This window comes from Peromyscus californicus, unplaced genomic scaffold, assembly GCF_007827085.1.
Source record: "Peromyscus californicus insignis strain IS unplaced genomic scaffold, ASM782708v3 Scaffold_23__1_contigs__length_62951481, whole genome shotgun sequence".
In the NCBI taxonomy this organism is placed as follows: Eukaryota; Metazoa; Chordata; class Mammalia; order Rodentia; family Cricetidae; genus Peromyscus; species Peromyscus californicus.
Genome location: NW_026294534.1, coordinates 45,136,816 through 45,151,769, shown reverse-complemented (window position 1 = coordinate 45,151,769; position 14,954 = coordinate 45,136,816). Strand labels below are relative to the sequence as shown.

The window sequence follows — 14,954 nt, the reverse complement described above, 5'->3', positions numbered from 1 at the left end:
AAACCACTGAACTTGACCCCTCCATGAGTAGAAAGAAAGGTTTATTGGGGAATTCAAACTGTCAGGCTGTCTTCCAGAAGACAAAGACGAGTATCACCAAAAAAAAAAAAAAAAGCAAGGAGAGCCTTGCCAGTTTTTAAAAGACAGGTTGTGGGGAGGAGGGAGCCTGTAAGCAGGAACAGCCTTGGAGTCAGAGTAGTAGGGGTGGGACGGAACAGCCTGTGAGCTCCCATCACAGGAGGTAGTTGGCTGCAGAGGCTGCTAAGGGAAGTAATGGCTTCTCCTGACAGACAGAAACCCACTTTACAAGATTGCTGAAGAACGCTGACTTTAAGTAGCAGTCCTATTTACCCAGTCAGAGTCCAGGCTGAGCTGAGTCTAAACTGTCATTCAGGACACTGTCAGCAGCACTACTGTTTGGGGACCCACTTTGAACCTAGCACTGGGGAGAAGTCTAAGTGGGTTAACTGCTGGACACAAAAGTGGGGAAGTTGAGTCTGAATCTTCAGAACCTACCTAAAACACATACCTAAAACGCAGTAGCAGCGTATGTGCTGGAGTCCCTGTGTTTGTACAAGGCAGTTTGTGGAAAACAGTATGGGATAATTCCTGGAGATGTGAGGGTCCGCTACTCAGATACATGCAGCTGTGAACAACAAAAAGAAATCATTTTAAAAAATGTGGAAGGTAAGGACTGATAGTTAAGGTTGTCTTCTAAATTCCACATGCATGCCATGACAAGTGTACCCCTGTTTTTCACACATGCACATACATGAACATACACACACATACAAATAAAAATTTTGTCTGTCGTATAAGCATATACATATTCAGATTTCTGCCACTGACATTAATATCTATGCTAGTATCACCTAGAAGGAGTTACTAATAAAAATGATTCCTAGAAATAAGTAAAATTTTGTAAATGGATAATTAATGTTTACTGATAACAGTTTTATATTTTTTTAAGCATGGGAAGAATGTAATATTCTACATTGCCTGGAGTCACAAAGATTCTAAACGAATAGCAACCTGCAGTGGGGATGGTTTCTGGTAAGCACTATAGCTGGCGGTAGGAAGTGAATCTGTATAGAAAGGACGCCTTGGATCATCTCAGTTGTACATTCTGTTTGTACAATGTATCATTGTAAGTTTTATTTAAATCCCCACATAGGCTCATGCTCTATTGGTGTGATATATCATTATTAAAGAGCAATGACATGCAAAAGCATTTCAAAATACAAAATGAACCAAATATAGGGTTTGTTTGTTTTGTTGAGACAGGGCCTCTTAAGGCTGGCCTTCAACTCCCTATGTAGCTGAGGATGATCTTGAACTCCTGATCCTCCTGCCTCCACCTCCCAAGTCTGGGATTACAAGTGCATGTCACCATGCCTGGCACAGACTTTGCCTTCTAAATGAAAACACTGAACTGAAAGAACTGCCTTATGGGAACTCAATTTCCCAGAAAATTTAAGAGACGCTAAGTAATATAAAATACTCCCAGACTTACAGATTCCACTATTTATAAAAAGATGGAAGCTGTTGAAAACAGGAATATGACAGTGGGGTAAAAGGCCCTCCTGTGGAGCTAATTTCACTGAGCTTCAGACATACATGCTTTCTTAATTCTGACAAGCCCCAGGAAAAAGTGAATTTCCAAGTTTTAAGTCAATGCTACTCCGTACTAGGAATGAAGTCATCATTGAGAGTTGCTCACTGAGGGTGGAGAAACTTGCCTTCATTAGAGTTTGCTGTACAAGGTCTAATTTTTTCACCCTCGTTTAGAAAATTATAACCGGAAGAAAAAGAACAAAGGTAAACAAAAGCATACTTCACAAGTCACCATGAGTGACTCTTCTCCGTAAAGAGTGATTTGATCATTGGGATATACTAAACTCCCAAAGACATGCTTAAGATTTCTTAAATTAAATAATCCATAATGAACTTTGCCATGCATCTTCAGGGCATTATTTAGCTCCATCTATCAGCATCAGCCATCCTCAGTATGCAGGCCCCTAGTAAGTTTTGACAGGCCCAATGTGGTTCCAGCATCTTCCACGGAGATCTGGAACAGCTTCTTATATCTCCAAGGGAATCAATAGCACTTGGATTGTGGCAATAATAAAATAGGTTATCAGAGATTATTTCCTGTGATCAAATTATAAAGGATACTTTCCTGCATTAAGGATCTCTGAATTTAAGTTGCATTACTGAATATACATTGGGGAAAATACTGTAACGGAAGTTTTGATCTTGGCAAAATAGTATATTGAATGAACCCTATGAATGAGCAATCAAAATAAATTTTAAGCAGTTAAATTTCAAGCTGAAAATCTAATATATGTTATATCACATTTGACAGTACATAAAATTATATTTTTTCTATAATTAAGAAATCTTTTCAACAGAATAGCTTCTGAATCAGTTATCACCTCTAATTTGATCTAAATGGATTATGGTAATTCATATTATGTGAAGTAGACTTGTAATTGGTATCATCATTTATGCATAACAGTTTTCTCTCTCACTCACTCACTGTGTGTGAGTCTGTGTGTGTATGTGAGTTTGTGTGTGTGTGTGAGTCTGTGTGTGTATGATTCTGTGTGTGTCTGTGTATGATTCTGTGTCTCTGTGTGTGTATCTGTGTTGTGTGTGTGTGTGTGAGTCTGTGTATGTGAGTCTGTGTGTGTATGTAAGTCTGTGTGTCTGTGTGTGTCTGTCTCTGTGTAAGTCTGTGTTTATGTGTGTGTCTCTGTGTGTGTGTGTGTCTGTGTGTGTGTAAGTCTGTGTGTGTATGTGAGTCTGTGTGTCTGTGTGTGTGTCTGTGTGTGTGTGTGTGTGTGTGTGTGTGTGTGTGTGTGTGTGTGTGTGTTTCAAGGTCTCTCTGTATAACCTTGGCTGACTTAGAACTTTTTATGTAGACCAGGCTGACCTTGAACTCACAGACATCTAGTTGCCTTTGTCTCCTGAGTAGTGGGATTAAAAGCCTGTCCCACCACAACCGGCAGGCAGAGCCAGGCGGATCTCTGAGTTTGAGGCCAGCCTGGGCTACCAAGTGAGTTCCAGGAAAGGCGCAAAGCTACACAGAGAAACCCTGTCTCGAAAAACCAAAAAAAAAAAAAAAAAAAAAAAAGCCTGTCCCACGACACCGGGTACCTCTTCTTCCTTTAAATGCTGTTTGTGATTTGCAGAGATGGCTTTTATCTCAGAATACTGACCCTTGAAACCTGCACTTCTGATTTTGTTTACCTGATTTTAGTATCATTCGAACAATTGATGGGAAAATTCTGCACAAGTACAAACACCCGGCTGCCGTGTTCGGCTGTGATTGGAGTCAAAACAACAAGTAAGTTTGCTTTCCCTAAATAACAATCATGTTTAAGAGACTGAATAAACCTTACAAGCTACTCACATAGATTATACCTCTTCTCCTTGGATATCCCTCCCTTTATCTAGCAAATGAGGAGCATTTGTAACTGCCCATTTGTTTTGGCTGGTTATAGTCCATGGTGCTTTCTTAGATGACTTGAGAATACTGATTTACCACCTTCAAAAGAATTTTATAATGCATTGGAAAGAAACACACTGCTAATAAAACCACTGACATGGGAAGTGAGCCTATTCGATCTGTGACTGCAGGACAGAAATGCAGTCCTTTCTTTGATTTCTTTAGGGGTCTCTGCAGTTCTGCGTCGGCTTCCTCCCTCCCCAGGACAGAAATGCAGTCCTTCCTCTGATTTCTTTTAGGCATCTCTGCAGTTCTGCTTAGGCTTCCTCCCTCCCCCAGCTTAGGCAGCAGCCTCTGCATTGCGGAATTTCCCAAGATGGAGAGCTTCAGGGGGTGGATTTGAAAGACAAGCTTGCATGAGAACTACTTATCCTGTAAAAATCAGCTCTCCTTTAAAATTGAATACAAGTAAAATTCCACTAAAATTGGACCTCCAACTGACTGCATCTCAAATAATTTTGCTTAAAAGCTTCTTAAGATAGGGTATAAATAGTGTGTTTTAAAAGGGAGCTTTCTTTAGATATTGTCAAAAACAACATGAATTCTCTTATGCTTCCCTGCACTAAATATGGAAAACATAAAACAAATATTAAGAACATGCTTCCTGAATCAAATAATATACAATACAAAATAATGGATCTCTGTTTCTTCCAGTAGCTATGACCCAGTCAATAACAGAATTTATTAGTCTATAACTAGGTGATATACAAAATCAGCTGATGACCAGGCCAACCTTCCCCATCATTTGTCTTGAAGATTAAGAGACACTAACAACAAAAGCTGCCATGCTGGAGGGGCTTTGCTGGGTTTTGTTTTTTTTGTTTTTGTTTTTTTTTTTTTTTGATTGCTCAAATTCTTTATTACAAAATTAACTAAGCAGTTTTTCAATTAAACTGCCTGATGTTATATAATAGGAATTTGTTACACACACAATAGCATCTTCTATATTCACTAGAAAATAACAAGCATTGCAAAGAGTGTTAGATTTTCTAAAGCATGTGCATCTCATTTTCAGAATTAGGTCACAATCTTATTCAGGTGGGAAAAAATGAAATTTATACATAAAGTCACTAAGCCCATAAAATGTATATGAGAAAGAAAATTTAGACCTCTTTTTTCTATTTTGAGCCATATATTTCTCTTTCAGCAATCAAAAAATAATCTGGGAGTAGAGCACATGTATATGGTTTTTTTGTCAGTAATGGTTCAGTTTGGTCTCCTTTGAGACAGGGTCTCCTTATGTGACCCAGGTTGGCCTTGAACCCATTATCATCCTGCTTCAGCCTCCCAAGAGCTGAGGTTGTACTACCATGCCCAGCTTGCAAACAGTTTATATATATATATATATATATATATATATATATATATATATATATATATATATACATACATACACACACACATATATATATACACATATATGTATATATAAAGTCACGTAATGTACAGAATGATATGATATATTTTGAAGGAAGAAAATGAAAAAAATTATATTTGTTTGTATATTACTCAGAATTTCTGAAGAAATACAGATTGAAAATATTCATAATATGCTAGCTTGAACTTTTATTTTTTATTTTACAATACAATTCAGTTCTACATATCAGCCATGGATTCCCTTGTTCTCCCCCCTCTGGCCCCCCTCACCTTCCCCCCAGCCCACCCCCCATTCCCACCTCCTCCAGGGCAAAGCCTCCCCCGAGGACTGAGATCAACCTGGTAGACTCAGTCCAGGCAGGTCCAGTCCCCTCCTCCCAGGCCGAGCCAAGCGACCCTGCATAGGCCCCAGGTTTCAAACAGCCAACTCATGCAATGAGCACAGGACCCGGTCCCACTGCCTGGATGCCTCCCAAACAGATCAAGCCAATCAACTGTCTCACCCATTCAGAGGGCCTGATCCAGTTGGGGACCCCTCAGCCATTGGTTCATAGTTTATGTGTTTCCATTCCTTTGGCTATTTGTCCCTGTGCTTTATCCAACCTTGGTCTCAACAATTCTCACTCATATAAACCGTCCTCTTTCTCGCTAATTGGACTCCCAGAGCTCCACCTGGGGCCTAGCCATGGATCTCTGTATCCAGATACCTCAGTCATTGGATGGGGTTTCTAGCATGACAATTAGGGTGTTTGGCCAACCCATCACCAGAGTAGGTCAGTTCGGGCTGTCTCTCGACCATTGCCAGCCGTCTGTTGTGGGGGTATCTTTGTGGATTTCTGTGGGCCTCTCTAGCACTTTGCTTCTTCCTATTCTCATGTGGTCTTCATTTACCATGGTCTCCTATTCCTTGTTCTCCCTCTCTGTTGTTGATCCAGCTGGGATCTGCCGCTCCCCCAAGCTCTCTTTCCCTCGACCCTTGCCCTTCATTACCCCCACTCATGTCCAGGGTGTTCATGTAGATCTCTTCCATTTCTCCATCATTGGGCCTATGGCTCTGCAGTTATTGGCATGCTTTTCTGGCCATGGTCCGGCTACTCAGGCTGCAGTCTGGTGGAAATTTTTTCCTGCAGGCACCAGCTCTGTGGCTGCCACCAAATACAGCTTTGAATTAAATCTCTCTCATTCTATTTATCAATAAGACTCAGGAGTCAGAGGCTAGGTTGAAAACCTAGCCTAGAGAGGTTGAATAGCAACTAGCTGACCTTCTCTCTTGGCCAGTTTCTCTGAAAGAGACCTGCCTTCTCTGCCCCCCCCCCCCAAAAAAAACCACCACTCAAAGTCCCTCCCAACTACTTCATGTGCATTTCTCTATCATCTATCAGATACCCTCTGACTTTATGATTACTTTCTGTCAACTACTTGCTAACTCAGCCTCCTGACCCAAGGTTGATTTTATTTAATTAATGCAAATGTGAACTCGGGGTTCACAGTATGGATTGAATATCCAGCAGCAGTCTCCTTGTTTATACAGGTTGTGTTGGTTTTAAATAAGTGGTGCTGTTACCGGAAAGGTCACGAGGCACGACAAAACCCAGTGTCAGAGCTTTATTAGGAGGAGCGGGCAGGGGACAGAAGAGAGCATGGCCAGGCCTGTGGAAGAGACACCTGAGGAGAAGGGGGGCAGGGAGGAGGAGAGAGCAGAAGAGAGGGGAGGAGTCTGTGACCAGCGTTTTAAGGATTCTCCTGCACATGCGCATGTGTGCTTACAGAGCTATGCCATGCATGTGCAGATTGCATGACCACACCTCACACATTATATAATTACGCAGCACACAGATGGTGTAAGACATAAGACCCCTTACTTAGCTACTGAACTGCGCATGTGTGGTCATGCAGCTGGGGGAATGGCAGAACCCTAACAGATTGAACATTTAAAACATGGGTCTGAGGCCTGGGGATCCATCGCAGAGCTAGGGTGCTTGCCCAGCATACATGAAACCACAGTGCTTCTGCTCCCAGTGCAAAGAACAAAAAGAAACCACAGATCTGCACACACCATTCTTCTGGGTAAAGCCCTGAATATTCTCCCATTGAGTGTAGGATAAAAACGCAAGCTCTCTTTTTAAGCTAAAAGGATTTATTAAATCTTGGAAGACAACTGGTGTTGTAGTCTTAGAGAGAGCAACTTTTTAGTAATGGATGAAAGATCCAGTCTTCTCCTGGTGGTTCTTAGAAAGTAAAGAGAATCCAGAAGACTTCAAACTCTCTCCTTAGGAGAGACATTTTCATTTTTTGGTGGATGTTTTATTTTTTTATTAGCATATACAGTATTAGATCTCATTACTGCAGTGTCAGACAAATGTGTTTCTGTTCTCTCCTATTTTCTCCCCCATATTCTTGAAACTCCTGTTTCTTCTCACCCCTCCCCAAAGCCTCTTTTCTGTTTTCACATCACACTTGTCCTATTGGCTCCCCAACTCCTCTTCCCTCCCCTCAAGGACTACCAGATTCATAGCACATATCTACACTCACTCCAACTTATACTCATTATACTGACATTTAAGCCTGAATTTGAATATGAGGGAGCCAGGGTTACCTGACTTAATATAATACTTTCTAGATCAGTCCACACCAGGCACGACAGCACTGCAGATTAGCTCTGTTTTATCCAATTTCTGTCTGTGTCTACAATGTGAGTACTGTGTAAAGAAGCCACCCAGATGGTCACTCCATGATTTGGTGGGAGGTTTATTATTGTGGATAAGAAACCTCCAGAGGCATCTGGAAGAGTTCAGAGCAGAGAGAAAAAGAAACAGTTTGGCCATGGCCAGGATTAGTAAAGAGGGGATGTGGAAAAACCATGTGAATTATAACTAGGATGAGTAGCTAGGAGGAGGGAAGCCTGTGAACCCAGAGCAGCCTGGGAGTTTCGGATAGAGGAGGAGCCGAGGTGGGCTAGTGATGACTTTGACTTGGAGATGTGTAACAACTACATTTGAATGGGAGATTGCCCCAGCCAGCAGGGTCTTCAACGGGGACCTGAAGGGAGGGCCGGCGAATGAGAGGGACAAGAGACACAAAGAGTAAGAGCAAGACAGGACGTCTGATCAAGCTCCAAAATTTTATTTTCCTCTTAAGGCATATATAGACAGGGGCAAAGGGGGGGTGCAAGCAGGGAGGGGACTTTAATCATGGGTTGTTCAGCCAGCAGGAAATGTTGCTATGGGGATTATCTATTCTTGCCTAACTGCAGCGCGGTCACCTGATTTCTGAGAAGAGGTTCTGGTATTTATGAGACGAGGTTCTGGTGCTGTGGAGACTTAAGCAAGGCCTAGACTTGAAGGAGAGGAGAGAAGCCCAAATATGGCGGCATGTGTGTCAGGGGTCACTTAGGCTTATGGCTCCTGTCAGGAGCTGAAGAAACCTGTAGGCCAGCATGGGCTTTGATATGCTGATAGGAGACACAGGTATCTGCTAGAGGCAAGGGAATGACTCTTTTGGGGCAGGATGAGAGGGAACCATTTCATAAATTACTAAGGAATGCCAGATTTTGTCCAACACCAAGAAATCCATCTATAGTCCAGTTTAAACTGAGCCTAGACTCAATTGTGGACCAAGTCAGTGGGCCTGGCCTTTTAGGGACCTGACATGAACCTTGCCCTTCTTTCTCTAAAGCATCCAAGCATACAGACTACCAGTTTCCTGAACTAGCTAGTTGATTTTTTAACTCCAAAATTTCACTCATGTTGTCCCCCTTTATATAACATTTTGTTCTCTGCCATATTCCACCTAAGATTGGACATACATAATTTCTACCTGGCTCTCAGTACAAAAACTGCTTTTTAAATTTTTATTTTTATTTTTTTCTTTGAAATTTTTATACATGTATACAATATATTTTATTATATTTACCACTCACTCATCCTTCCTCTTTCTCCCAGGAATTGCCCATCCTAACTCCACATATTGCTAACAAATATTGTATAGAAAACTTTTTCATGACTTCAAAATCCTAACAATTTCCTCATAAAATATACATCAGTGCACACGATAAACTGAATTTTAATTGTGTAATTGAGTACATATTACTATTTCTCCCTCATAGATATTGTTCTAATTTGCTTTATTTTGTTGTGATAAAACACCATGACCAAAAGTACTTTGAGGAGGAAAGATATGGTCTGTGAGTGGGGACAGGTAGGGCAGGAATCTGAAAGCAGGAACGGAATCAGACCCTGGACGAAAGCTGATTACTGACTTACTTTCTGGTCCACAGTGAGCTACAATGCCTCTGCAGTCTTACCACCTTCCTAGGATTAGTACTTCCCACAGTGCTGGGCCCTCCTGCACCAATTCGCAATGAAGAAAATACTCTATAGACATGCCTACAGCTCAGCTTGATGATGGCAGTTCTTCCACTGAGGTTCCCTCTTCCTAAGTGTGTCAAGTTGGCAACCAAGATTAACTGTCACAATTGTGTACAGTCATTAGATATTGAGAAGCCACATCGTCCTATCATCTACAAAGGTCATGCTCGAGAACTGTTCAATCAAACCACACACACACACAAAAAAGGTAGAGTTACAAAAAAAAAAAAAAAAATCATGTTTTGAGTAACGTTAGGAGTTTGTATCAGGCCACATTCATAGCTATCCTAAGTCATTTGTGGCCATGGGATGAGTGTTGGACATGCCTGTCAGGGTAAGCCCTGTGAGATCACTGACTGTCTTATGTTGTGTTCAGCAGAATATTCTTAGCTAATACAGTCCAAAGTGTGTGAGTTCCCTCTTGTCTATAGGAGCAAGCGGCTGCTTTAATACCGGGTAGTGTAGCTGCTCCTCAGGTAGACTTGTGTCCGGCAGGTCCATGAGTTCCTCAGTTTTGCTTAGCAGCCATAGTTCCTGCCCTAGCTCAGTTTAGACCGTCAGGTTTAAGTAGAATTATGCTCTTATTATTGTGAGAATGAACATATTAACAGATTGTCTTATATTCCCATGGCATTCTTATTTGCATCTAACGAAGTTTAAACTCGATAGAAAAGCCACCAACGAGGAATGCAAAGGTGAAGGTGACTTACTGTGACAGTCCTGGGCTGCAGTAAGTTTTCTCAGTTTCCTTCTGAGTCTTTGCTCTGCGGACCCATTCCACAAAAGGAAAAAAAAAAGGTCCATGGTGTATCATAATTATTAGGTGACCGGCAGGTTAATGAATCTCATCACTCATCAGGTGGGACCCTTCTTAAGACAAAACAGTTTGAAAAATGTACTGCTTGTGTGAAAGTCAACTTAGGATCTACAATAAGTGAAGCACAAAATCAACCAATTGACATGGAACTACATGATTGTTCATTTCTACAAATGAGCAGCTGCATAATTATGCATAATATATATTATATTATATTAATATTATATTATGGAAGCAAGAATAGCATCTTTAGTAATTAGAACTGTGGCATATTTTAAAAATTGCTAGTAGTAATTAATCTTTGATTGTCATATTTTAACATTCCATGGATGGCATTTCAGAGACATGATAGCCACTGGCTGTGAAGACAAAAATGTCCGGGTCTTTTATGTAGCCACTAGCTCTAACCAGCCACTGAAAGTCTTTAGTGGGCACACAGCAAGAGTGTTCCATGTGAAGTGGTCTCCTCTGAGGGAAGGAATCCTCTGCAGTGGTTCTGATGATGGGTATGTATTTCTGAATTCTAGTTTTCTTGTACTTTAAAGCATAAGCTTACAATTTCCCAGAAATGCATGTGTTATATTAACAATTTATGGAGAAATATAAAATAAGTACTTGACACATAGGCAACTAATAAAGAGACAAAATAAATTCTAAAAACTAAATTAAATCCTATTCTGTTTATACTGCCATTATATTCCTGATTTTAATTTTCTTGTTTATTTTGCTGATTGTGAATGCTTATTTTTAGCTTATTATCAAGAATATTCATAGAAAAATGATTGTAAAATGAAAAAAGATTTTAAATAAATCCTTATAAAATGAGATTAATTTATAACATTTTTATGTTTAATGTAAAAAACATTTGTACTCTTATCAAAACTGGCACGAAAAACTGACTGTAAACTTTAGCATAAAGAGAATCATTAGAAATAAGAGTAATTTTACACTTTTCTCTATTGACAAGAGTTTCTGAAGTCTTGTTTATGTCATTTACTTTTGAGATTTCTTTAATCACTATTGGAAGATAAAGTTATGTTGAAATAATCTTACTTTGTACAAATTAAAGTCACAGTGCATAATACCTCCAGATTCACGTTGGATAGCTGAGAATTATCACCTTTGCTTCTTTGGGTTACATTAGATTCAACTAAGAGAAATTATTTGAAATCGTGACTTTTAGTATGATTATTGTATGAAGTTGAATATACTCCTTTATTGATGAGATTATTCCAGTCTCTCAGCATAGACTTTAATATCTAAATTCTATTCTGCATGAAAAATTTTGTCATCTTATAATTTCCTAAGATATAATCTTTAAAAACATGAAATTTTCATTTTAATGACAATTATAAGTCTTTACTAAATTCAGCTTGGTTATTCCCATGTGGCTATCACCATTGCATAGATGACATTTATACATTTCTAATATATGTATCTTTTACTTTTAAACAAAACAAAATGTCCTGGGCATCCTAGTTAGTTTTTATAGATCTAGTGGTTCATATTAATTCTATTCTTTTTTATTTATATAAATTCTAAAATAATATGTTTTCCTTCCGTGATTTAAAATTTTTTATGTAATGTATTTTGATCATTTCCCTTCCCCTCCCCCAGCTCCACTTTCATGTTATTTCTCTACATTTCTCATCCCAGACAAAAATGAAAACAAAATAAAAATCAAAACAAACTGTGGTGATATATTGTGCACCCCAATATATTGTGTACCCTAATAAATTTATCTGGAGATCAGAGGACAGAGCCAGCCGCTAGATTAGACACAGAGGCCAGACAGTGGTGGCACACACCTTTAATCCAATCACTGGGAGGCAGAGATCCATCTGGATCTCTGAGTTCAAGGGTACCCTGGAACAGAACCAGTGTGGTGGCACACAACTTTAATCCCAGCACTTTAGATCTCATATCTTTGCTTGGGAAGGACACACGCCTTTAATCCCAGGAAGTGATGGCAGGAAGCAGGAAGGTATATAAGGCATGAGGGGCAGGAACTAGAGGCTTTGAGCAGCAGTTCAGCTGAGATCCATTCCAGTGAGGATTCAGAGGCTTTCAGTCTGGGGAAACAAGATCAGCTGAGGAGTTGGCGAGGTGAGGTTGGCTGTGGCTTGTTCTGCTTCTTTGATCTCCCAGCTTTTACCCCAATATCTGGCTCCAGGTTTTTTATTAAGACCGTTTAGCAATTCATTTTACAACAAACAAATACAAATAATACAAAAATACCAAAAATAGTTTTGTTTTTTTTTAAATTCTAAAACACTGTATTTGGTATCTGTTAATAAATTACCAGTAGAAGTCAGGAAAAAACTATATTGGAATAGATAACTATAACATATTCATTTGTGTCAGCTGTAAAGAGAAAATTCACATCTTGAACATAAAATGCTTTTAAAAAATTTTATTGTTTTACATATATATGTATATGTATGTATGTATGTATGTATGTATGTATGTACGTATGTATGTATGTATTTTGCATGCATCTGTGTACCTTGTACATGCTTGGTGCCCACGGAGGCCAGAAGAGGGTATCAAATCACCTGGAACTGGAGTTAGAGATGGTTGTGAGCCACCTTGTGGGTGGAAATTGAACCCCATATCTTCTGTGAGAGCAGCTATTGCTCTTAACCTCCCAGCCATCTCTTCAGCCCCATAAAAGGCTTTTTATATATGTTAAGAAATAAGCACTGTGTTCTAAAAGGACAATGTTAATATTTGGGATAAATTATAATTTAGACATAAAATTATCTTTCAGTTCTGTTCGAATCTGGGATTATACTCAAGATGCTTGCGTAAACATTCTCAATGGACACACCGCACCTGTGAGGGGATTAATGTGGAATACTGAGATTCCGTACCTACTAATATCTGGAAGCTGGGACTATACTATCAAAGTATGGGATACTCGGGAAGGAATTTGCCTAGACACTGTATATGATCATGGTGCAGATGTATATGGTAATTTTTTTTCCATGCATTTATTATTTTGATATAATTATGATGCTTATTTTTTGAGCAATGAAAGATTTTTAAACAAGTCACAGCTTTTCATTTTGAAATGACATTATTTCACATTGGAGAATATACATGTCTATTTTTTTATAAAACTATTAGAATCATAAAAAACTAGCTAAAGAAGATGTTACAGATTATTCAAAAGATGACGCTCAATAGAATGTGGAGCTCATTCTGCAGGAATTATGTTTCTGTGTACATATATAATGTGCACATACATGTGTACATATGCAGGTTGGATTTTGTCACTTCCCTTACTGCGGGGGTCTGTCAGAGGACCAGCCTTGATCTTTTGAAGGGTTCTTGGGTGGAGGACAGAGGAATGATGAAATATTAGGTAGAAAGATAGACCTAGACAATGAGGACAAAGACAGAGAGAGACACAGGATAGTTTCAGGAGGGCCCTGGGTCAATACTCAGCTGCTTTTGTTTATTCAAAAGGGCTTTTTAAACAACACCCAGGGGAGAGGCAAAAGACCACCCCTTGCAAGATCAAATACAGAAAATACAAATACAAATGGGTAATTTGCTTTCTATTCCAAGCTTAGTTGTACTAACAATTATTAGACTCAAGAAAAAAACATTGCCCACAACACCCCCAAATAAGGTAATGGATAGATGTACACACCGTACAGTCAAGTGTAGACTCTTCCAAATACCTAGTAACCATGCCTGTGGTCAAATTATCCCATTGTGCAGCCCTGCTGGGTAAAGCAAGCCCAAATTCTCTGACCCTGAGTAAGGTCTCAGTAGATAGCCTCTGTGGGCCCCCACACCTTACTCCAGAGGAAATTACAAAATATGAAATTAATAACATCACAGATACAGCTTATCTACTGTCTTACTTAGGGTTTCTATTGCTATGATGCAACACCATGACCAAAAAGCAAGTTGGGGAGGAAAGGGTTTGTTTGGCTTACACTTCAGCATTGCTGTTCATCACTGAAGGAAGTCAGGACAGGAACTCAAGCAGGGCAGGATCCTGGAGGCAGGAGCTGATGCAGAAATCACAGAGAGGAGCTGCTTACTGGCTTGCTTCCCGGCTTGCTTCCCATGGCTTGCTCAGCCCACCTTCTTAGAGAATACAACACCAGCAGCCCAGTCACGGCACCACCCACCATGGGCTGGGCTGTCTCTCCCCTATTGATCACTAAATGAGAAAATGCCTCACAGCTGGATCTCCCTGAAGCATTTCCTCAACTGAGGCTCCTTCCTCTGATGACTCTTAGTGTGTGTCAAGCTGACACACAAAACTAGCCAGTACATCTATCCATTACCGTATGTGGGGGTGTTGTGGGCAATGTTTTTTTCTCGAGTATAACAATTGTTTGTACAACTAAGCTTGGAATAGAAAGCAAATTACCCATTTGTATTTGTATTTCCTGTCATTCTTAAGCCTTGCTGGGAGTAAGTAGGCAGATTAAGAGTTACAAATATGTTCTAGGGAAAGTAGACCAAATCCATGCATTCACAACCATATGTTTTCCCTCAGTAGCCTTCTAGTTGAAGTTGTGTGGCTCTAGCCCTAGTGAAGGACTGAAGGCAGTCAGTGGCTGCTGAGTGAGGGAAACCAGTTTGTTCCAGGGATGAATATCCAGTAGGTCATCTGATCTCAAGTGGTCAGCCCCTAAGCCCATGTATATATGAACAACACTAGATAGGATCAGCAGGCTGTGTGTGTATATAAACACACACATATATACATATGAAATGATAATTGTACAAGAATACGTCTGAGTCTGAGGAATAGGGAGTGGGAGGGGGAAGGAGTAGAATACTATAGTACTCATTTATTAAATTCCATATATAATATAAAAATATTCTTATAAAATATAGTATCTGCATATATAAT

The 14,954-nt window shown here is 39.8% G+C and overlaps 1 protein-coding gene across 10 annotated transcripts in view; it reads left to right on the top strand.

The window, feature by feature from the left end:
• Positions 1-14,954, top strand: part of Wdr17 (WD repeat domain 17) — an 87,159-nt gene that overhangs the window by 44,824 nt on the left and 27,381 nt on the right. For all 10 annotated transcript variants that reach the window (XM_052752292.1, XM_052752294.1, XM_052752295.1 and 7 more), the window contains 4 exons: positions 971-1,053; positions 3,263-3,349; positions 10,414-10,578; positions 12,843-13,045. In XM_052752292.1, coding sequence (XP_052608252.1) covers positions 971-1,053; positions 3,263-3,349; positions 10,414-10,578; positions 12,843-13,045 — 538 coding nt within the window. The remainder of the gene's footprint in view (positions 1-970; positions 1,054-3,262; positions 3,350-10,413; positions 10,579-12,842; positions 13,046-14,954) is intronic.